Source organism: Cornus florida, unplaced genomic scaffold, assembly GCF_030987335.1.
Source record: "Cornus florida cultivar Cherokee Brave unplaced genomic scaffold, ASM3098733v1 CherokeeBrave_3.0.0_Hap2_Chr03, whole genome shotgun sequence".
Classification (NCBI taxonomy): domain Eukaryota; kingdom Viridiplantae; phylum Streptophyta; class Magnoliopsida; order Cornales; family Cornaceae; genus Cornus; species Cornus florida.
This window is the reverse complement of record NW_026775573.1, coordinates 9326483-9349291: the sequence shown is the minus strand read 5'-3', so window position 1 is coordinate 9349291 and position 22809 is coordinate 9326483. Positions and strand designations below refer to the sequence as shown.

The following is a 22809-nucleotide window of genomic DNA, read 5'->3' as shown; positions in this document are numbered from 1 at the left end:
AGATTTCTCATGAACTCTTTTTTCTTTTTCTTTTTCATGATTATGTATAAATATTGAGGTAGGAACTTAACTACTTGAAAGAGGACTAAACGAGAATTATATAGTTAAAATTTCATTAAAAAATTCATTGACAATAAATCACACGAATCGGTCAAAGTTAATAATGTAATTTAGACATAAAAAAGAGTGTAAATTTTTATATACTAGTGTGATCTACTGTTCATGAATTTTTGAACAAAATTTTAACTATATAATTTTCATTTAATCAATGGGTCAAGTGCAGAAAACACCCCCAAAAAGTATGTTTACAGTGCATATGACACCCCTCACGTGTAAAAAATACCCATAAAGTTTCAATTGTATGTAAATAAGTCCCTCTGACAAATTTAAACCCTAAGTTGACTAAACTATCCTCACTGAATCATTTTATAAAATATATAAAAATAAATAATTTTATAAAATGACAGAAAATGACACAATTGAAAGATGTCATTCACGTGCAAAATATTAGGTGTGCATATATATATATATATATATATATATATATATATATTGGGCATTTGGGATGGGTGTTGTGGTGGCTATGTTTATGGTGTATTTAAATGTGCGTTTGATATGGTGTTGTGGTGGTAGTTGTGGTGTCTGATTTTACGAGTGGTTGTTGACAAGTTAAAAGGAAAGCTGGTCATTTCACGTGTTTGCTTACACTTTTTGTATAACAATTAAGTTAAAGGGTTAAAAATAATTTCATATAGTCTCAGGGTTCTGGAGACCGTGTCAACGTAAAAAAGGTCGTTGACCGGGCTGCTAGCTCCAGCTCTTGCCCTAAATGAGAAGAAGCCGGCTAAGGCCAAAGTTTCAGATGCCATCGGTATAAGGAGAAAAGGAAGTCAATCCTTTGTCAATCATTGGTTCAAATGCATTAACCGAATCAGAGAGTCGAGTCAAAGTCTTAAAAACTCCGTGTTAGGCAGACTGTCTTAAAAAGTAAACTTGCTTATAAGGTTCAATCTGCACTCCTTAAAATTTTCTTACAACGTTCAATATGCACTCTTTAAATTTTTTTTCACCCCTTAAAATTCAATATTTTATATATATATATATATATATTCCTATATTTGTCTCCCATTACTATTAAGAGCTACAACAACACTATTAATCTCAAAACGACCAACACTATTAATCTCAAAACGACCAACACCCACTTTAACACAATTAAAAATTAGCAAGCCAAACAAGCCTATTAAAGTAATGATCATAGATTCATACAACTATCTTTTGCAAATTATTTCACTAGTGTAAACCAAGTACAGTTTATTTATCACTTTTTTTAATTTTATAATTACAGTTTATTTATGCATTTGTAATTATACCATAATAGCATTGGTGAGTAAGAATGACATATTCACTAATAGGCAAGTCTTATCCATTATAATAATTTAAAACACAAAAGAAGTAAAATTTTATAAAAGTTAAAAAGTAATAAATAAATAAAACATAAAGGGCGACTGAATTAATTCAAAAAAAAATTATTTTTTGTTATTTATTATTTTCTTGATTTTATAATTACATGCAATATGTGTATTTGTAATTGCACTATATTAACTATTACTAGAAATAACCTATTTGTACATCGTAACATAAATTCATAATATAATGTACCTGCATATAAGTCTATGTTTACGAGTATATGTATAGAGAGAGAGAAAAAGAACGATATTTTTTAAATGAAATTAATATACAAATATAAAATATAAAGATTAAGAAAACAATTTAAAAGAAAAAAATAGAAAACATAGAATTATATGAGAGAGAGAAAATTTAAGGGAAACTATTCATATTTTCATAAAAATATATATATTGTTATAAAAATATATATATATATATAATAATAAGAGGGGGAAAAAATTCACGGAGGCACGTGTCCCGAGGATCCAATCCAAATGGGTTGATAGCAAAATATGAATCTTCCTAACCTTGTTTAAACAGTTTCTTTTGTTTCCTTAATCCAAGTGTAAAGACGGTTAGTTATACTCAAAAGTATGGGACCCACATGGACTGTTTGGGTAATTAGAGAATGGAAAGCAATCATTCATCTCCAATCACTCTTCATTCCTCCATGTGCATCTCTACTTTTCAACCGCTTATCAAACCAAAGCCACCAAGTTTCCAAAACCTGACTATTCTCTACAGTCAAGTATTGGAAACCACCACCTCCACCAATGGCGATCACCGCCCTCACAAACCTATCCGCACTCTCTCTCCCCTTCCCATCACCAAACCACCACCACAACTCTGCTCCTCCCCTGAACCGCCGTATCATCAGTACCAACTTCACCACTCTATCCATTTCCCCTCTCAGTCTCAATCTCAATCTCAATTCAATTCGAAACCGTCCCCATCCGCCTTCTTTCATCGTCTATTCCGGAGGGAGTGGCGGAACCACCGGAAATGGAAGCAACAATGGCGGTGGAGGTGGGGGTGTGGGTGGGGGTGGGGGTGGGAGTGAGGAGGGAGATGCTGGAGAGAGGAATAAGGCGGAGGTGGTCCTGGCGTTAGCGGAGGTCGGGAGATCTATGGATAGCCTTCCGAAAGATTTGGCGGCGGCAATTGAGGCCGGGAGGATACCGGGATCGATAGTGTACCGGTACTTTGAGCTGGAGAAGTCGCCGGTGTTCCGGTGGTTGCTTCAATTTGGAGGGTTTAAGGAACGGCTGCTTGCAGATGATCTCTTCTTGGCCAAAGTTGCCATGGAATGTGGTGTTGGGATCTTTACTAAGGTTTGTGCTCTGTTTTTGCTTTTGTTAATCTTTTTTTAAAATTCAATTATTGCTTTTTTTTACTGAATTTTGTACTTAGAATCTGTAGTGATTTATGTGGTTATTTAATAGTAGTTTTGAAATTAATTGGCTTGTGGATTTAGATTCTGATTGAACAAATAATTCAAATTGAGAAAAAAAAAAAATTCAGATAAAATTTGAAGCCTATATATATTTGTAATATTTGGACTAATAGAGTAAACTTGACACTAAATTTTAAATTGGCTTTCCAATAATTATTGATTCAATTAAGAAGTTGTGAAATTTAAACAGCTAGATTACAATTGTCCACATAAGGTCTAAAGTTTAAGCAATTAGGAAAACTGCATTGAACTTTGAAATTATCTACTAATTAGAGACAAGTTCTGCTTACAAAAAGAGTGGGGGAATTGACAGCCAAAACTTCACAGAAAGGGCATTTTGATGTTAATGGGACGAGATTGATCGTTCTGCATCAGTTAGTATGATTTCTTATTTATAAATTTATTTTAACGACTTTTAAGGTGTATTTCTTACCCTCGCTCTAACACACTGATCTGCTTTTCTGGTTGCCAAAATTGTGTTTCATTAGATTGCTGAAATTTTTTCTTTATATTTGAAATCATTTTCATCGACTTTTCTGAATTTTTCATTGAGATTTCTGAGCTGTTCTTAATGACATAAGTATTTGTTACTCAATACACATAAATAATATATGTTCAGTTCACTTTGTAGACTGCTGCAGAGTTGGAAAGGCGTAGAGAAAACTTCACCAAGGAGCTGGATTTTGTCTTTGCTGATGTGGTAGGGCTGTTGTCATTAGTATTTTTCATATCTTATTACTCGTTTTGTAAAGTTTGAGTTGGATGTTGAGATATAGACACAATTTTTATTGTGATAATAAACTAGTTTCTTTATACTTAAACAGAAAGGCTTAACACAGTATATTTTTATATATTTTGCACAATTGTATAGGCTAACAATATCTCTGCTACAGAAATCAGACTCTTCATAAACGGGAGAACTAAGTTTCGAGGGGAAAAAAAATAAAAATAAAAATAAAAATCCCTAAGTAAAGCTAGTGTTCCTGAACTTGATGCATCGGCCTTTGGGGGACTAAGATTAACCCTCTTCAAGAGGCAATTAGGCGAGCAATCAGAAACCAAACAGAGCTAGACTTGGTGTTGATCTAAGTCATTTTTGTATCGGTCCATAGAGTTCATTGACCTTTTATCTTTTCCAAATGATAGTCTCGAGGTTTATGTTTAGACTATTGACTACCATTCCCAATGTTCTCAAATTTCAACAGTTTATTAGGAGTTTCATAAAATTATTTGGACTCAATAGATAAAATGCACTTTGTGTTAGGGATATTACTTTTTCCTGTTTTTGAGTTAAACTAAATATAAAATGTGGTTGAGATCATGAGAAAAGTATTACGATCTATTTAATAACAGTTCCTAGGAATTGGGCAAATTTGCAAAAATGATTCGTATAGCCAATTCAAATTGTTGGGAAATAAGGCTTTGTCAAGTTAACTGGAGTTGATCTAGTTGAGTTAGAAATATTTGAGATCATCACACCATATATGCAATTTGCAACATTAGACGAGAAACACATTTTTATCTTTTTTGGGTACTATTTTTTCCTTTGATCAAAAGATTTTAACATTGCCTTTTCTGGTGGTTAACTATTAGTAACTCTAGTGGTTAACTATTAGTAACTCTAATACTTAAAGGACATAGTTTTCTAATTGTTTTTATTTTAGGTAATGGCCATCATTGCAGATTTCATGCTTGTCTGGCTTCCTGCTCCTACTGTTTCACTGCGACCGCCTCTTGCAATTAGTGCTGGACCTATTGCTAAGTTCTTCTACAGATGTCCTGACAATGCATTTCAGGTTGCTGCATACATTGCTATGTTCTACTGTTTCAGGTTCCTAGATTGGCATTTAAAGTGATCTAAAGCTGCGTACGGTCAAGTAAACAAGTTTTTTTATCCTGTATGCAGGTTGCTTTAGCTGGTACATCCTATTCATTTTTGCAGAGAATAGGTGCCATACTGGTATGGTTCGAGTTTTTCTTCAATAAATTCAAATGTCCGTTTTGCAGCAAATAAATGGAACTTACATTATACTGATATGTTCTGCAGCGTAATGGGGCCAAGTTATTTGCAGTTGGGACCAGTGCTTCTTTGGTAAGTTAGTGCTTCATATGCTTAGAAGTTCTTCAATTTAGCTTTGAACTTCTGTAGTTCTAATCCTCTGAGAAGTTTACTATCACTATCGGACTTTCTACTATGTTCTATCGTTGACTGGTAAGGAAGTTTGGTTTTTATCCTTTCTTTGCAACATCAGCTTATTTTTAAACACAAGAAAATGGTCTTGTTTGTTTCTCTGCTAAATATATCATAAATAAATAATTTAGTTATTAACATTATTTTTGTTCATCGGCCATGTTTCCATTCACCTTTTCACGTGCCTTCTTTCTTACAATAAAGGCCTGAGCATGAGTGAGATGTCCCGTAATGTATAAAATTCATTTGGCACATATCTTGGTTCAACAGTGACGAAAATAACTGTTTTAAAGGTTCAACATGGAGATCATCTTGCACTGAAAGGGGCTAATTGAGCAATTTGTTCATATGGATTTTGCGGTTGTTATATATCATAGAAGCTTTGTGTCTTGACTGTTTAGCTTAGTCGAGTTTTTAATTTTGAAATTCACTTTTAATAATGTTGATGGAGATCAGTTATTTTCCCTGTATGAGTTTGTGTGCATATTTAGCTTTGACTAGTTCAATTGTATTGCATATCTTTCAATCGGATTTTAAGTGGTACGCATACAGGATAATGTAGTATCTTGAAATTCTATCTGTCGAGTTGTTATTGTTATAAAGTCGATAGCAATATTATAGATTTGGTGGCATATGCTTATAGCAGCTCTTTGCAGGTTGGTACAGGTATTACAAATTTGTTGATTAACGCGCGAAAGGCCATTGATAAATCCTTCGCTGCTGAAGCCGAGGATGTGCCCTTATTGTCAACCAGTGTTGCCTACGGTGTCTATATGGCGGTTTCTAGCAACCTTAGGTATGTAAATCCTATGAGAATCTGTTTGGTTTAGCATTTAGCTTCTTCAGATTTTACATCATCATCTTCATGAGACAGGATTACTACTTGGGCTTGTCTTTTTGGACTTGCTCTCTCAAACAATAAAACAAACAAAATAAATAATATTTCAATGTTTAAAAAAGAAAAGAAAATGGGAAAATTTTTGTTGCCTTTTGATAGAATGGAAGTACTAAACTACCATAGCACTGCATGACCTGTAGAGTGGGAGAGGATTAGTTATAAATTGCTATTGTCCGTGCACTTGGGAGTTCACAAAGTTTATATAATGATGAATTCTGTGTTGAACAGATACCAAGTACTGGCGGGAGTTATCGAACAACGAATATTAGAACCATTGCTGCACCAACACAAGATCGTACTGAGTGCAATATGCTTTGCTGTTCGAACTGGGAACACGTTCCTAGGCTCATTGATGTAAGAGTTAATTTTATGTCTTTTTAATTCTCACCATAACCACTACTAGTTCATATCTTCTTGCTCTCTCAATTCTCGAAATTTATGTTGCACAGGTGGGTGGATTATGCCCGTTGGGTAGGAGTCCAAAAGATCCGCGATTGAAAACACAGTCGACAAGTATGTTGTTGATGTTGTTTCTATAGACAAGTACAAATGTTGATATGTTTTTTCTCTGAATTGAATGTAAATGATTTGTAAATTTGGATGTTTCGTGGCTCTTTAGTTGTTGGTGGGGTATTAAGCGAAAATAGAGTCTGAAATTCATTAAAATGGAGTAATAAGCATGTGAAAGTTCTTTAGTCTTCTTTTAAATGCTTGGTTTGTAACTCTGAAAACGGTTCTCAAAAATTCAAAAACAGAAAACAGTTTTCAGAGAACTATTAAAATAAGTCTTTTTATAACTTAGTTTTTAGAAAACAATTTTTAGAAACTGAACCAAGCAAAAGTTTTTTGTACAGTTTTTTATTTTCAATTTTTTGAGAACAAAAAACTATTATCAGAATTACAAACCAAGCAAGGTCGACGTCATTTTTACTTAGACCGCTCTCGGGATCCTCTCCTTGCAGAAGTGATAAAGCTGCATTATTGTTTTAATCTAATTGAACATCTTTTAACATCATACATAGATCATAGTTACCATTTGGCATATGATCGGTATGTTGGAGTACATTTGGTTGCGTCTGTATTGGTATATGAAGAGGGTAAATGCTGTTTAACGGACGTGGGTTCATGCAAAGGTTTAAAAAAAAAAAGAAGAAAACTGTAATTTTGTAGTTCAAAAAATTGAGCATGGGACGTTTTAAAAATATATAATAAAATTTGTTTGACCATTATTTATACAACAATGAAGTGCAATAGATGATAGCAACCTAAAAGGCAAATATTCAACCATAAAGCGAAACCCAAATAAAGATACAAGAACCGATTGTAGGTAAGTACCACAGCAATAACACTCACTCAAGAATATCAGGTAAGCAGCCAAATCTTGACATGCCAACATCATTAATATCATTACTCATTACCTACAACTTCATTTGGCATTCGACAGATTGAATCTTGGAGTGGTCTTCCTCTTGAGAAGAATCGCGTGCTTCCTGTCATAACATCCGTTGCAGGACATCTCAATGCGGCCAAGTATGCACTACCAAAGCACCCAACTTCAATACCAAACAGATGATTTGATCCACAATGGCCATACAACCATGACCAAACCAAAATAGCAATGGATCACATTTCTTATGGTGTTTTATCCACTATTCTGTCCTTCATCTCAGTTCCAAACATATATATATATATATATATATATGTGCACAATATTATATTTTCTATACACATATATCACGGAGCCCAGGTATCAATTCAATGTCAATAAAAAAGGAATTAAATGACGAAATGAATCCGTGCATAGATAATACAGGAGAAAGATTCATCAAGGAGTGGTGGGATAATGCGTCCTAAGTTACATAAAAAACGCAAAAGTTGCTTTAACTTAGCAGGTCAGAAAGTTACAGGGGGTTAGGGCGTTAGGAAGTTAAAGTAACCCAATAGAATATATGATTTCACTAAGTTCTAAAACCAAAGAAACACGATTTTAATGAATAAACCATCTTCATTGGGTTGTGACACTCTTTGCCAGATTGCGAGGCTGATCGACATTGTGACCCCGTAGAACAGTGAGATGATAAGCCAACAACTGCACCCAAAGGCAAAAATGATGATGACGGAAAATGTTAGAAAGACAATAGTGGCATCAGCTTAATGGTTGAAAAGATAGAGGTACGTGCAAGAAAACTAAAATTAAGTCAGTCAATGGGTCGCATCCCAAAAATTCTAAAGTTAATGTTCCTCATCTTCTCAGCATTCAAAGCAGAGCATAAAGAATTATATCCAAAAATGGTGAGTGGATTAAAGGGAAAAAAAATTGACAACATATTTAACTCAAACTGTTCTGAATACATATGCACTTTAAGTGTATAATTTGATGGAAAGCATACAAAGAAATAAAGCATATATGCATTTTAAGAGTATAATTTGATAGGAAACATACAAAGAAGCAAAAAAGTATATATGCATCAGGGGAAAAAAATTTGTGGATGTATTGAAACAGGAAAATCACATTTAACTAGAACAGTTCTTATCTCTAAAGTCCAGTACTTATGGCACAGATTTCTAATGACACCAGAAAAAGCTATGTCCAGTAATTTTGCTTCCAGCAAGTCCTAATAGGTTTTCCACAACAAACGGATCTCTCCTTGTATATATATACACACACACACATATGAGTCTTTACAATTAAAATGTGACTGCAAATATATATAACCACACACGCTTATAGATATGGTCTCTGACTGCTTGTGTGTATATATATATAATTTGTTTGAATTTATGACCTATGGTGAATATGGATCTGTGTGTGTGTGCGCAAGTGTGTATAGATGAGCTCAAAAGGAGCTGAGCAATCCCAAGATTTGCTAAATGATCGCAAGTCAAGCCCAAGGTTAGCTAGACCGAGCTCGTTTAAACACAAGCCAAGCCTAAATGGACCTCTGGTTTGGCAAGCGAAGCACAACAAAACCTGGGCTTGGCTCTGTTTATTTGCACCACACCACTACCTACATACGTTACAATATGAAACTACTGCACAACATTAGTATTTCCTATATAGAACATCTAAAAATTAAGATCCAAAGTTTTAACATGGACGATTAAAATTGGCCAAATATTCACTCACCATTACAATTATGAAAGATACATCAGTTTAAAATGATGTGATTCAAATACCTGCAATGGAACTATGTTAATCACAGGCTGAAGAGTGTCCTCAACCTGAGGAACTTCAATTACTCGGCCAGAACCACCAACACAAACAGATGCTGCATCTCCTTTTGAACACATCACTATCAGCCGACCTTTGCGAGCATGAAGTTGCTGAATAACTGATTGTTGCTTGCTGCCCACAAATAATAGATGTCAGTAGAGAACATTAAGAATTTCCAATGGTGTAAAAGTTTGTTACTGTAACAAAACGAACCTGAAGCAAGCATCACGGGTAGCAATAACAACAATTGGGAGATTTTCATCGACTAGAGCCAGTGGACCATGTTTCATTTCGCCTGCAAGTATTCCTTCACTATGCATAAGTGCCACCTCCTTTACTTTCAAAGCACCCTCAAGTGCTGTTGCATAGTTATATCCTCTTCCAAACACAAGAAGTGACTGCTCAGCAATCAATAGTTTTGCAAGATCCTTCATTTCCTGGTCAAGCTTCAGCACTTCTCTGACTTTGTCTGCAAGAAATAAAGAAATATATATATAATAAACACAGCCACATGTATCTATACAGGAGAATTCTTAAAGAATATGCCTGTCGGAATTTAGATATAAAAACTGTGAATCCCACAATATTGAGGGAAGAAAACAACTTAAACATACTTGGCAAGTCAAATAGGCCATCTATTATAGCCTCTCTTCTTGCTTGACTAGAAAGTGCGTCACCTCCAATGGCTAGCGCCAACATAGCCATCACTACTATTTGACTCGTGTAAGCCTGTTAATCACAGTAACAACATGATAAATCCAATAACAGTGAGAAACATAGAAGATTTTAAAAAGAAACTCATTTACCTTGGTACTGGCCACACCTATCTCGCAGCCAGCATTGATGTGCACACCACAGTGTGTATTCCTAGCAATTGCACTACCAACAGTATTTGTAATTCCAACACATAAAGCGCCATTTTCTAAAGCATACTCCAGTGCATTTAAAGTATCTGCAGTTTCACCAGATTGACTAACAAAAACAGCTGTATCTTCTCTGTATATTGGTCCCTGCCTATCCAACAGATCACTTGCGACCTCCAGTGTAACAGGAATACCTATGTATTACATAATAAAACAGTAAAATAATCAGTATCAAATTTCAACATCTGAAGAACACGACCGCCAAGAAGTACTAACCAGAAAGTTCTTCCATTATGGGTCTTGCAGCTAAAGCAGCATTGTAGCTCGTGCCACAACCAACAAAGACAATTCTTCTGCTTCTCTTTATTGTTTTGAGGTGATCCTTCAGTCCACCTAGAAGAACGGTCTTGGCTTTGCAGGAACCTCCACGTATAAGCCTACCCCGCATTGTTGTCGTTAGTGATTCTGGTTGTTCATGAATTTCCTTCTGCATATAATGCTCATAGTTTCCTTTATTTATTTGTTCAACCTCCATCTCAAGAATGGATAAAGCACGTTGCACTGAAGCAGGCCTAGCAAGAGCACCACTATGATTTCCCTTGCCATGATCAAACCTGAGGATTGATGCGCCTCCATCCTAAAGTAACCAATATCAAAAGTAAATATGGTTTTATGTTTGCACATAAATAACATCAATACAAGTTTCAGAAGCAGTTAAACAATGTATTAGGTAAGGAAATCAGTACCAATCAATGATAACCATGATACCACTACACAGGGAGTAAGCACACTCTTAGCTCAACATCATAAATGAGTTTAAAAGCAATATGGAAGAGTATCTGTAAGATGGAACCAATGAAGATGAAGCAGCTTGATTACGAAAAAATTCTCACAAGGAAATTTGGCAAAACTGTCTTGGATTCACGGACCGTTCATTATTGACTAATTTCTCACTTCTTATTAATCATGCAGTTAAAGTTACAAAATTTTAGCAGAAAGATGGAGGTACCAAACCATACATCTAAAATTTGGCAGGAAGCTATTTGTTTCTTTGCTGCTAATAAAAGAAATAAATCTCTGTTTGATGCTTAAAAGCTTAAAAATTTTCTTGGAATTGTAATTGATTTTGATGCAACCCCATATGAGTCTTCTCAATGCAGGATTAATTTCCATGTACAGTTCTTCCTAAAATCTGTTCGTACAGAATCTTAAATGATGCACAGACAGGTCCCCAAGTTTATGTAGAAAAAAATTTAGTGTAAGAAGCTTTGCCTTAACCGGAAATGTATCATAATTTGAAAGACATTTTACATATAAACCCGAAGGGAAGAGAGTCCTAACCGCCTATAATCAAAATTTTAATTTTTCATAGCACTCGTAAACTTACTTTAAGTTGTTCCACATCACAGGAGGCCAAATTTGAATATGGCTTTGGATAGAGATATTCCGTTGAAATCAAGCCTTAGTTGATTTAATTTGAGTTCAATTGTATGAAGTACTTACTTTAAAAAAAAAAAAAAAAAAAAAAAAAAAAAAAAAAAAAAAAAAAAAAAAATTTATATGAATTGATTTAAGATTTAAAGCTTAAACACCTATTTAAGACATTAATGGATTATAATAGGGTTAGTTCAGGTTGTGTAAAGGCTTGAGCTGGTCCTCATGAATTTACGACTGCAACAACGATTTGAATGTTCCAACCACCTGCTGGCTGTATAATAACTACTAATGCAACAAGAATATGTGCATGCAGTGGCATAAATATAAGCAAAATACTAATGCATCAAATACCAGCAAGGAAAGGGGCAAATATGAAATTCAAATGAAATGCACGTAGGACGTCGTCTAATCAGGTTTCAAATTTTATTTGTCTTATATTACATTTACTTTAGGTTTGTTTTTCACCGTCATAATTGTATTTATAAATAAGGTATTTTTTTAATTTCAGATTTGATGCCTATGGGCTTTAATAGTGGTCCATGGGTCTAACATTATGTCAAGTTATTTATCAAGTAGTTATATGTTATCTTAAAGGTCAAAATGTCCATGTTTCTTTTTAGGAGAAGTCTAACATTCTACAAATATCTTTTAATCTTTCTATGCAATGGACTGAATTTTCTGAAAATCCAAGATTAGGTAATTTGGGATGCAACACAGCCTTAGGGAATGAGCCCTGAGGAAATCTAAGGTGAAATTCCTGAAATTATTCTTTGTCGTCTTCTTATTATAGTTTATTTGTTCTGTTTTTTAAAGTTATAAGAAAGCTACTTTGGTAGGCCAGTCCTTCCTTTCATCAAGACTTCACCCAAACAACCAAAAGCCACAAAAAACAACCAAGTTAACATTCATAGTTGCTGTAAAAGAATACTTGTGGCTGTCAGCAATCTCAGAAGATAACATGAAAGATATCAAATCTATTATTCAAAGGCACACAGCAAGACGAAGGATTTGTAAGTTGAAGGTGATTGCAGAGAGAGAGAGAGAGAAGAGGCAAAGAATAAAGAAAAAAGAAAAGGGAAACAAACACAAATACCTTAAGATGAACAACTTCACCATCCTCAATTACCAAAACCTTTTTTGTGTGTTCAACTACAGCATTAGCATCGCTGGATAGGAAGAATTCTCTGGGTTGCCCATTCTTTGAAAGGAATTTGTCATCATGAAATGATGCTCCATTGTTCACATCATCTGTTAATTCCTGAAACAACGACAACTCAATTATGTCAAAACCAGAGTAGTATACAATAGAGAAAAGAGCACAATCCTGTGTTCATCAAGAACAGTGCAATTATTAACAGTCCACTCATGCTTACACAAAGGCATTCAATGACAGCACAGAACAGTAGTCAAGAAAGATCATGTGCAATATTTAAATAATAATAGATGAATCAGAATGAATACAAAAGTTCCAATATGTGCATGGAGTAGATAACTTCAACTAAATGATGCCTAAGCTGGTAACATATCCTTTTTCACCTTGCAATGAACCAAAATAAGCCACATGCAATGCAAGACTACATCGTGGTGTTGATTTTTCAAGAAGCTGTGGTGTTGTGAATTGTGATGGTGAGAGTCTATGAAATATGGATACAGATACAACAAATTCTTAAATTATAGAAACAGATATGCAAGGACAGGACAATATATATATATGTGTGTGTGTGTGTATAAAAATCAATATATGTGTATCTATGAAAAATTTTAAATAATAATTGTTTATGTTATATGTATTGTTATTAACATATCTTTTCTTTTTTTTTCACAAGTATTGTTGTTAACATTTCTTTATAAAATATTATGATTACCAAACAAAACAAGAGTTGAGAGTTATATTGTATGGATAAATTAAGTTCTCTTTTCGAATAAATGTTAAAACTTTTCTTAACAATTATACAATGATATTATTGTTTGAAAAGTTACATTCTAATTCTCAAAACTTGCTAAATATGTATCTGAGAAGTATCCGTACGTGGTTGAAATTTTAAAATATATTTCAAAATTATAATACGTAGAGGAATCGAACACTCATCCATGAGTATCTGAGAAATATTGGTGTCCGACACGGACACAACATGGGTACGTCACTCTTGTAGAAGTATAGGTGCTTCCTAGGTGGCAGTTGGTGGTGCGGCAGCTACTGGCTTAAAAATAAAAATCGAATAAACTACCATAAAAAATGCTATGTAAATTAAAAACTTTCCATCGACTTTTAGGATCAAGAGAGGAGGGGAACAGATGAAAAAGGAGAATTAAAAGCAAGTAGAAAAAAGTTTCTGACAAAGATGCAATTTGGCATAAATAAGACTAGCAGCAATTAGGCCCACAAATTACCACAAACAAGACAAACAACAACTCTTCTCACCATATGTTCTAGGCCAAGCAAATTAGAAGCTTTCTTAAATACATACATATATATATATATATATATATATATATATATATATATATATTCAGCACCAAACTTGCTGCAGGATATACACACTTTGTTCAAGTGGCACATGAGGAAAAATCACTTAACATACTGATGCAGGAGCACCAAAGAATGATTGAAAAGATTTTGCAAGTCCGCCGCCCATCAAAATAGCCACAATTGATTTATTTCATGGCAATCTATCATTATGAACCGTCACTAAGGTCCCAGTTTTAACTGGAGTCATGTTCTGCACGTGTCTTTTGCAACACAGACCCTTTGCATCTCCACAATGACAATTTGCAGGAATAAGGAGTCTCTTGGGTCACATTAAAATAATATTATCTTTTTTAATTTCCTAGTTGGTACTCACACACACATGCCTCCACCGAGGTTCGAACCCCATACCTCCTTTGGGAAGTAGGGGCCTGGTACCGCTAGGCCACTGGCCCGTTGCTCACAGTTATTTCGTTAAAATCACAATGAGATTCACGAAGTTCAAGGATTTCTTGAAAATAGAGTAACAACTTAAAAAAATATTTACCTATTCTTATGAAAATAATAAAAATAAACAAGGCACATTTATCATCTGCGTATGTATCAAGATCATGATGTCTAATGGAAAACCAAAACTGTTATAAGCTTAATTTCGGGAAAGAGTATATTACTGTTACCCACAAATAACTTACTTTAACACCAAGGAGCAATGGACTTCCACGTTTGCAAGCAATCAATTCATTTGGATAATGGCAGCTTTTAAAAATGAGAGCATAGGCTCCTTCAAGATGTCTCATAACTTCAAGCACAACTTGAACAAATGTGACAGAATGATCCTCTGCAACACAAACAGTTAATAGCAGTTGTGTAAAATGTTAGATAACGGTCAAAGACATTAATGAAAAATGGAAATGGCATTGCCCAAAATAAATCTAATTTACATTTTAATAAATAAACACTTCAGGATAGCCAGCACTAGCAAAAGCAATGGAAAAGACACAGGACACATCAAGGCAGCCAAGCTTTACACTAGAAATGTTAGGAAATCAATAATTACCAAAAAAAAAAAATTTAATAAATGTATGGAAATCAACAGACAAAGTAATTATTATATAATAATCAACCTGGCTGAAATGAGAGTGCTAATATCAATAAGATGCAACATGAAATATATAGATGCATCAATTGATATAGTTGAGGAAAAGAAAGTTGCATAGCCAACTCTAATTCATTGGGATTTAAAGCAATGTCAACTTAAGCAGGGAACATAAAACTAGTGTTTGACCAAAATCTATCATTTCAGCGTTCCATTTGTTCAACCAAAAATGGAAATTTCTTCCTCTTCGATTTCTTCTTCATTTTTTATTTTTAATAAAAATCCTCTTTTTGAAAAAACTCGAGTGAAGCTTTTAAGTAGTTGTTCCTTTTTTTCAGAGTGTTATAAGATCTTTCTAATTTCAAATGTTTATTGATGAAAATTCAAAAATAACATTTATGGGAGTAACTTTCCACTTCAATTATGTTCATCAGCTGCATAACAGGAACGATTTCTTTCCCCCGGTAAGTATTTATCTAAAATTATTTCTATCTATAGAATTTAACATTTTATCAAACTTAATGTGTAAGATATTTGTCAAGTCAATATAATTTTAATTAACTTTTGGCAGCAGTAGAAATTATTATTTTACAAAAATACATATATTCCTCAAGTTTCACATGACCTATGGTAATATGGTTTGTTTTGAACTAACGTTTGACAGCAGTAGAAACATGTGTGTGTGGAGAGAGAGAGAGCGAGAGAGAGAGAGAGAGAGAGAGAACCCAACCTAAATCAATCCGCTCACAGATGCACACCTTAGCAAAATGGATATTATACGGTTTGTAAAATATAATTATATGATAGTTGTTCCAATGTTTTAATTCAAATTATTGCCACCGTCTAAATGCACTTGTGATAGAGTAGGAGGTCATTGGGGATTATGAAATTATTGCATGTTGTTTGATATTCCAAAATTTCTTACTTTTTTCCTCTCAGTAATTGCTTGCAGTATTAAATTCTATTAAACTTATTTATGAAATTATTGCAAGTCATTTGATATTTCAAAATCCATCTTCGGAATTGCATACAGTATTTATACTAAAAAAGCATGGATTATGACTTTTGTTGAGTAATGAATGATTTTTACAGTGTTGGGGAATAAATCATTTTGAATAAAGAGAAGGTAAAAATATTTAAGTTGGTGCTATGAAGTTTCATGCTTAAAATACAATAGGTCATCACGCATGATGAACGTAGTATGCGGACTGCAGCAATCATGAACCATAAAGTCCAAATCCCTTATAAATTACAAATATAAAGCAAAATCCAAGTAGCTGTACATTCACAGAGGAAAATTACCTCCTTCATTTGCTTTGTCAAAAACAAATTTGGCAAGCTTTGGAATAACTTCTGTATCTGTTTCAGATTCAAAGGTGAACCCTTGTCGGACCAGCGTTTGCTTTAATACCTGCAGATTCACGCAATGCATCAGAATAAGCCCAACCGTTAAAAGGAAATAGCTCAAAAGGAGAATGGATATAAAAACAAAATGGAATACAGTTCAAGGACAGCAGTATGAAATGGAAGTTAAAAATAAATATGCAATTATAAGAACAAATAAAAAATGAGGAATATGAAAAGCAAAGGGAGAAGAAAGAAGTTGAGCATTTCATAGGGCCTAGGCACATCGATAAGCTCGTCTAGCAAATATGTGTTTCCTAACTAGGCACATACACAACTAGAAGCAAAGAAAAGCACATGATTAAAGAAAATTCTTACTAGAGCAAGGAAGCAAAGCACAACTAGAAGCCAAAGCCACAAACAAAACACACAAAAAAATCATTATCAGTGTTATCGATGAAGACAAAGAGCACTAAAATATTTCTTATATTTCATTACTGCGCAACCTATTTGTTTATCCTTAAGTTACTCTACAAAGTTTGTTGGATCAAACACACATATTCGAAAAACGTGACTATGAACACGTCCATGAGAAAGAGTAATGTGGGAATTTAACAAATATATCTTCAGCAAGAAAAAAGATTTCACACTAAAAAGCAGCTGGTACAAAGAACCCAACAATCCAAAATACCATAACAACCAAGAATCCAGAATAAGAAGTCCACAACTTCCAGAAAAAGTTCAATTTCCCTCCCTTCTAAAAGGTTCTCCAATTCCTTTTTCTCTTTAGGGACTCTAAGTAGTGTATTATCACCCAATTGAGCTCAAAATAAATTTGATGAAGAACCATACTGAAAATAAAAAATATATATTAATGTGAGATTGCACTAAATTCCAAGAGTAAGTTCTAAGAGCCCGTTTGGGATTGTTGTTAGAATGATGAAAGTGATTTTAACAGTAGAGCTACCACAAATTGCTATCAGTCAAAAGCATGTTATGTGTTTGGTGATGCATTGTTGTATAAAGAACTTTTTATACTTAAAGCACTTATTAATTTGTTTGGTAACAATGTTGTTTAAAGAAATTTTATTACTATTTTACTATAACAATGTTGCATGATATTAATGTGATTATGATTCATTCATATGGCATTATTTCTGGCTAACATGACATGATTACTGATTATAAAACTAGTTTAAATAAACCTTTACAACTGAAAAATAGGATTTATCATTTGAGATTTTCACTCTACGCAGGATATAGTGTCTTTATGGCTTACCAGATACGATGAGAACAATGGCAGTGATGCAGATCAGTAAGGGATAAAATTGTATTTATAATGAAAAGAGAGGGATTAGATTGTCAAAAAAAATTAGGTAACTACCTCTGCCTAGAACGCAATTCTAAAAGTTACAATTTCTGGCTTCAAGTAAACGCGCTTTTTTTAGGAAATCTACGCAATTTTTTTTAGTCACCAAGCACATCAAACCACAAACAAACGCGCTTTTTAGTGGTATAGAAGCAATCCCAAATGGGTACTAAGAATTATAAAGTCAGTCCAACTGAATAATCAAATCTATTTATATATAAAAGTCCCCATAGCCTCACTATAAAAGATAGGTAAAGACACAGTAAGATGCCAAGGTTCCTAGGGCTTAGTGCAAGAGGCAATAAAAGACGTAAGCCTAAACAAAGTAAGCATATGTGTGATTTTGTATACTTGCAGTTGAAACATTTTCAAAATATATTCAGCACACGCGAGCGCACACCCTAAAAAAAAAAAAAAATGGCAAAAAAAAAAAAAAAAACTAAAAAGAAAAAGAAAAACTCAATTAAGAGAGCCAAATCAATGTACATATATCCTTAAAATTTGCAAGTGCACTCAACTAAATCAAAAATGGAAATGTGCAGTAACAGAAGGCTGCAAAGTGCAAACATGTATTAAATTATAAAAAATAACAGAATCAAGCCCTAAACAAATGTAATTCAAGTAGTCAAACATAAGCCCAAGAATTCCAAGCTGAATATCATATTAATAAATGGGCATTTGAAAATAAAGAAGATATATGAATAAGTGACTAAAAAAATAAATTTGAGCTTTCTTAATCTTGAAGCCTACTACAGAACACCTAATGCCTTTGTGAGTGCCTATTAGAGGGCTTCACCTATCATGGAATAAGATACTGTAGCTGAGCCTTGACTACTATGGGGCTTCTTTGGATCCAACAAGCCCAGTCACGCCTTAAAAAAATGCCCCATAGGACTTGTACAACAAAACCTATCTCAGGCCAGTGAAATCCCATTATATGAAGTATCAAGAGAAAAAGGAACCTACTGATCATTAGTTCTGAAAATGGAGAGTCTGTGTTATGTTCAAGGGCCTAAAGGATTAAAAATAAATAAAAATCTACACAAACATAGGGAATAAATGGTGATGGCATAGCTTTTTTTATTTTCAAGAAATGCCGCCAATTCTAATTGGTACACCATTCTAGTCTGCACAAAGTGATGTCAGGAGGGCTGAGATTAAACAATAAAAATAAATTAATAAAAGTTCCATTGAGAAAGATAGCTGTAAATATTTAAAAGTTCAAACAAAATGAATAAGGGTGGATTGAACATTAGTTTTTTGACCACCAATGAATTTGCAAAAACTTTGAGCTCAGCCAATAAAAGCTAAAAGAATTTGCAAAAACTTTGAGCTCACCCAGTCACATTTTGTACACTTGTTTGTTAATATCATTAACAGAAAAGCCTAAGTAGTTGTACTTACATCATAAGTTTAACATATACTCTTCTATTCATCATTGGAGAATTAGAATTCATTCAATCACTTGCTAAAAATTTTGGGCGCATATTCACTCCGCAGAAACCACACTTCCCACAAAATGTCTAGGCATCAAACTGAATTTATGAAAACAGAAATGTAAAAGAAGAAAAAGATGATTCCTGTCCCCTCGGAAAATTACTATTTTACAACAACAAAATAGTCAAAAAAAAGTCTACTAGCGTGTCTATATATAAAACATGATGTTGTGCAATAAAGAAATTAATACAATAATTTGAAGAAAAACAGAAAATCTGTTATAAAAGATTAAGGTGAACCTCATAATTAGTGACAACTCCATTGTGAACAACCAAGAACTCGTTTCCAGCACCAGATGTTTGAGGATGACTATTCCTCGGAGCTGGTTCCCCATGGGTTGCCCATCGGGTGTGTGCTATTCCAGCGTGGACAGAGTATGATTCCTCCAAATTTAGATCCGTAACAGCAACCTCTGGGAACACAAGATGCATAATCTATTAAATAAAAAATTATGCTAGACCCAGCAAATTTTATCAGAAGAACCAATGTTAAACAAAAGATGGTTGAAAGGATTATAAATGCTACTAAGGAACCAATTCTAATGTCCACCATAGCAACCTCTGGAAACACAAGATGCATAATCTATTTAATCAACAATTATGCTTGACCCAGCAAATTGTATCAGAAGAGCCAATGTTAAACAAAAGATGGTTGAAAGGATGATCAATGCTACTGAAAGCACTCTAATGTCCACCATATTCAGATAAACTGTACCATAATCCTTTACTACACACTCAATTGTCTTTTATACCACAAAAGATTCTATAAGACACTAGGCTAACAAAGAAACTGAATATAGAGAACTTGTTTAAATTCAGCTCTTTAGAAAGAAAGCATATCCTTGCATAAAAGATCTTTGTAGCAAATCATGATGTATTGGACACAAGTCTAACATGCCCAGACACAAATTGACATGCCGAAAGAAGTGTCCTTTTTATTTTTTATTTCTTCAAAATCAAACACACGGTATGGATTTAACCAGTATGGTACCATGCATGGGCATTTTATTTTTATAGACACTTATATTTCATTCTTGGATTTCGATTTTAAGATGCTGATCTCTTATTATTATTACCATGGAATTGCTTCAGTGAATTGATACCTAAATGATATTTAGTTCAATCCTTGTCAATATTTGTTTGTATACTGAAGTAGTTATCAAATGTCTTATTTTTAGAGCATCTGTGTTATATTTTATTATGATTTGTCATTTCACCATGTACATATTGTGTTCTGTCCATATCATATGCATGTGTGTTTCTTAATTATTTAGGAAAGCATTTGTTAAATTTCATTCACTTACTGCTGCTGATATTTCTTATTTTATTTTGATTGAGAATTAGGTTATAATCCAATAGAAAAGGCTTCATTAGTCCCATCAATATAGTTTGGAAAATGTGAACTCAATGTAAACGCCCAACTTCTAACTCACTCAAAGTGACTATCCTCACACTCTACCATTAAAAAAAAAAAAAAAAAATTTAAAAAAAAAATCACATTTTCTTTTTCTTTTTTCTTTTATATTTTTCTTTTTTTTATTTATTTTACCAATAAATGGAAGTGTAGAGGAACCCCCAATTTGACGAAGTTACTAATTTATACATTGAAAAATCTGAGTAGCCAGTTCTGAAGAGTGATGTGCCAGGTACTAGGTTAAGGCCCAGTGAGACTGCACAAACAAGAATTGGCCTCCCATCAAGTATTTTACAGTCTGCAGAACCAATTTCAATTAGAAAGAGCCAAACAATCCATAATTGAGCAGGTTGATATCTATTAATTGACCTTCCAACTATTGCCGTTTGACCAATAAATGGCCACTGAGAAATTAAGAGCTAGTCAGTGATATTGATAACCAGAATGCAGTAACACTAGGCTGATAAAATAAAGTGTACCCCCTCCAGGGAACACTACTTATCAGTCCTATCCAGAACTGTTTCCCTCTCTAGTCACCTTCTCTCCTTTATTTAGTTCAGTGGTTCTCAGTTTACTCATAAAGACTCTGTGATTCAGAATATGTACATCGTGTTGTATCTAACAATCCACAGTAATTCAATGCTCCACCCACTTCATTCAGTGTTCTACTTATCAAAAAAAAAGTCCTCCAAGCTACCAAACTGATAAAAAAATTTAAAAATTCAAAGATTATATGTACTGTTTTGTGCTTCTCAAACAAAAATAAAAATAAAAATCTAGCCTTGGCTTAAGAATTAATTAGTTGTACGGGGCACAAATATAGTAAAAGCACAAAATTTTTGAAATCCAGAACTTTAGTGTTCAATGATTTCCATTCTTTTATTTACTTCATTTTTTCTCGGCAATTAAACAAAAAAATATATAATAATACACACGTATGTCAATAAAGTAAAAGCTAATGAATCAGATCAAAATGTAGAAGAACGATCAGTTAAGATCGAAGAAACTGACCTTCATAGACCGATTTGACGAGCGATTCAATGTTTCCTTCTTGGCGAAAGACGAGAGGAGGGAGAGAATGGGGAGAGGAACCGTTTGGAAGATCAGAAAGCGAAGAAGGCAACGACGAAGAATCGATGGAAATTCCGGCGGAATCGTAGCCTCTGTACTCCAAACGCCTAAGTCCATTGAAGAGGACTTCGAGGATGTAACGTCTCTCTCTGTTGACATTGTAATTCAAATACGCGAATATCCCACACATTCTTTCTCTGTATCAATCGCTCCTTTTTGTTGTTAAACGTTGTTCTTCTTCTCCAACAAGAATCGAAGATCGAAGAGCGATTGAATTGCGTATCTATGCATACATATCCATATGAATATATATATATATATATCGGTATGTAAAATTGAATTGTAGAGAGAAAAAGATGGGAGAGAGAAATGGGAAGGGAGGGAGAAGGGGGGAAAGAAGGGAGTTTTTGACTACTTCTTGGAGTTTAATGGGATGTTGCAAGTCAGTGTTTGACAAATTGACAATTACCACACGCCACGGAAGAGGGTTTGATGGGTATTTTAGAAATTCGATGGAGTTTTCTTGTTCTCTTCTAGAATTATGTGAAGAAAGACCAGCTAGATACAAGGGACTTTGCACCTGCCCGAGAGACAGGGCGACGAGAAATTTGGACCAGTTTAATTTGGGTCCGACCCATTTGAGATGATGTGAGAATAAAAAAAAAAATAACCATTTGGAGATCAAAGATCATAATAGAATTATAGAAGTAGTCTGTTGCTCTTTCTATTCGTCACAATTTTTATAATTATATGTTCATTTATAATATATTTGTTATTTTTATAAGAATTAAAAATATAAACTCTTAAGATAAGATTGTCCTTTAATCTTTTCTTATTTCTGCCCTTTTATTCTCTCTCCTCAATTTTACCATATACATATACAAACACTCACACATATATATTTTATATATATATGTCAATAACATTCTAAGATTGCTAAAAAAATTCATACAAGAATATATTATTTTCTTTCTTTTTAGGTTGCCAAAACAAGTAACATGGAATTGGATTATTTTATTTCCTTTTTTTAATTATATTTTAACTATA

At 33.7% G+C, this 22809-nt stretch overlaps 2 protein-coding genes across 2 annotated transcripts; one reads left to right on the top strand and one right to left on the bottom strand.

Annotated features, from left to right (window-relative positions):
• The first annotated feature begins 2113 nt into the window (after positions 1–2113).
• Positions 2114–6586, top strand: LOC132299373 (protein RETICULATA-RELATED 4, chloroplastic-like). Its single transcript, XM_059795926.1, has 8 exons — positions 2114–2780; positions 3534–3602; positions 4567–4698; positions 4809–4862; positions 4950–4994; positions 5750–5889; positions 6220–6345; positions 6441–6586. Exons 1-8 carry the CDS (start codon positions 2223–2225, stop codon positions 6487–6489), a joined length of 1173 nt encoding a protein of 390 aa, XP_059651909.1. The 5' UTR covers positions 2114–2222; the 3' UTR covers positions 6490–6586.
• A 1155-nt stretch (positions 6587–7741) lies between these two features.
• LOC132299372 (glutamine--fructose-6-phosphate aminotransferase [isomerizing] 1) lies at positions 7742–22248 on the bottom strand. Its single transcript, XM_059795925.1, has 11 exons — positions 21703–22248; positions 19518–19690; positions 16371–16479; positions 14665–14810; positions 12599–12763; positions 10345–10705; positions 10012–10262; positions 9820–9934; positions 9419–9674; positions 9169–9337; positions 7742–8080 (listed from the first exon to the last, which is right to left on the bottom strand). Exons 1-11 carry the CDS (start codon positions 21950–21952, stop codon positions 7997–7999), a joined length of 2079 nt encoding a protein of 692 aa, XP_059651908.1. The 5' UTR covers positions 21953–22248; the 3' UTR covers positions 7742–7996.
• Positions 22249–22809: the final 561 nt, after the last annotated feature.

Coding starts and splice junctions, on each gene's coding strand:
- LOC132299373 (XM_059795926.1), top strand. CDS start 2,223: ATGGCGATCACCGCCCTCACAAACCTATCCGCACTCTCTCTCCCCTTC. Junction 3,603..4,566: donor ATTTTGTCTTTGCTGATGTG/GTAGGGCTGTTG, acceptor TTTTTATTTTAG/GTAATGGCCATCATTGCAGA. Junction 6,346..6,440: donor ACGTTCCTAGGCTCATTGAT/GTAAGAGTTAAT, acceptor TATGTTGCACAG/GTGGGTGGATTATGCCCGTT.
- LOC132299372 (XM_059795925.1), bottom strand. CDS start 21,952: ATGTGTGGGATATTCGCGTATTTGAATTACAATGTCAACAGAGAGAGA. Junction 19,691..21,702: donor CGTCAAATCGGTCTATGAAG/GTCAGTTTCTTC, acceptor TTGTGTTCCCAG/AGGTTGCTGTTACGGATCTA. Junction 12,764..14,664: donor CATTGCTCCTTGGTGTTAAA/GTAAGTTATTTG, acceptor TCGTTGTTTCAG/GAATTAACAGATGATGTGAA.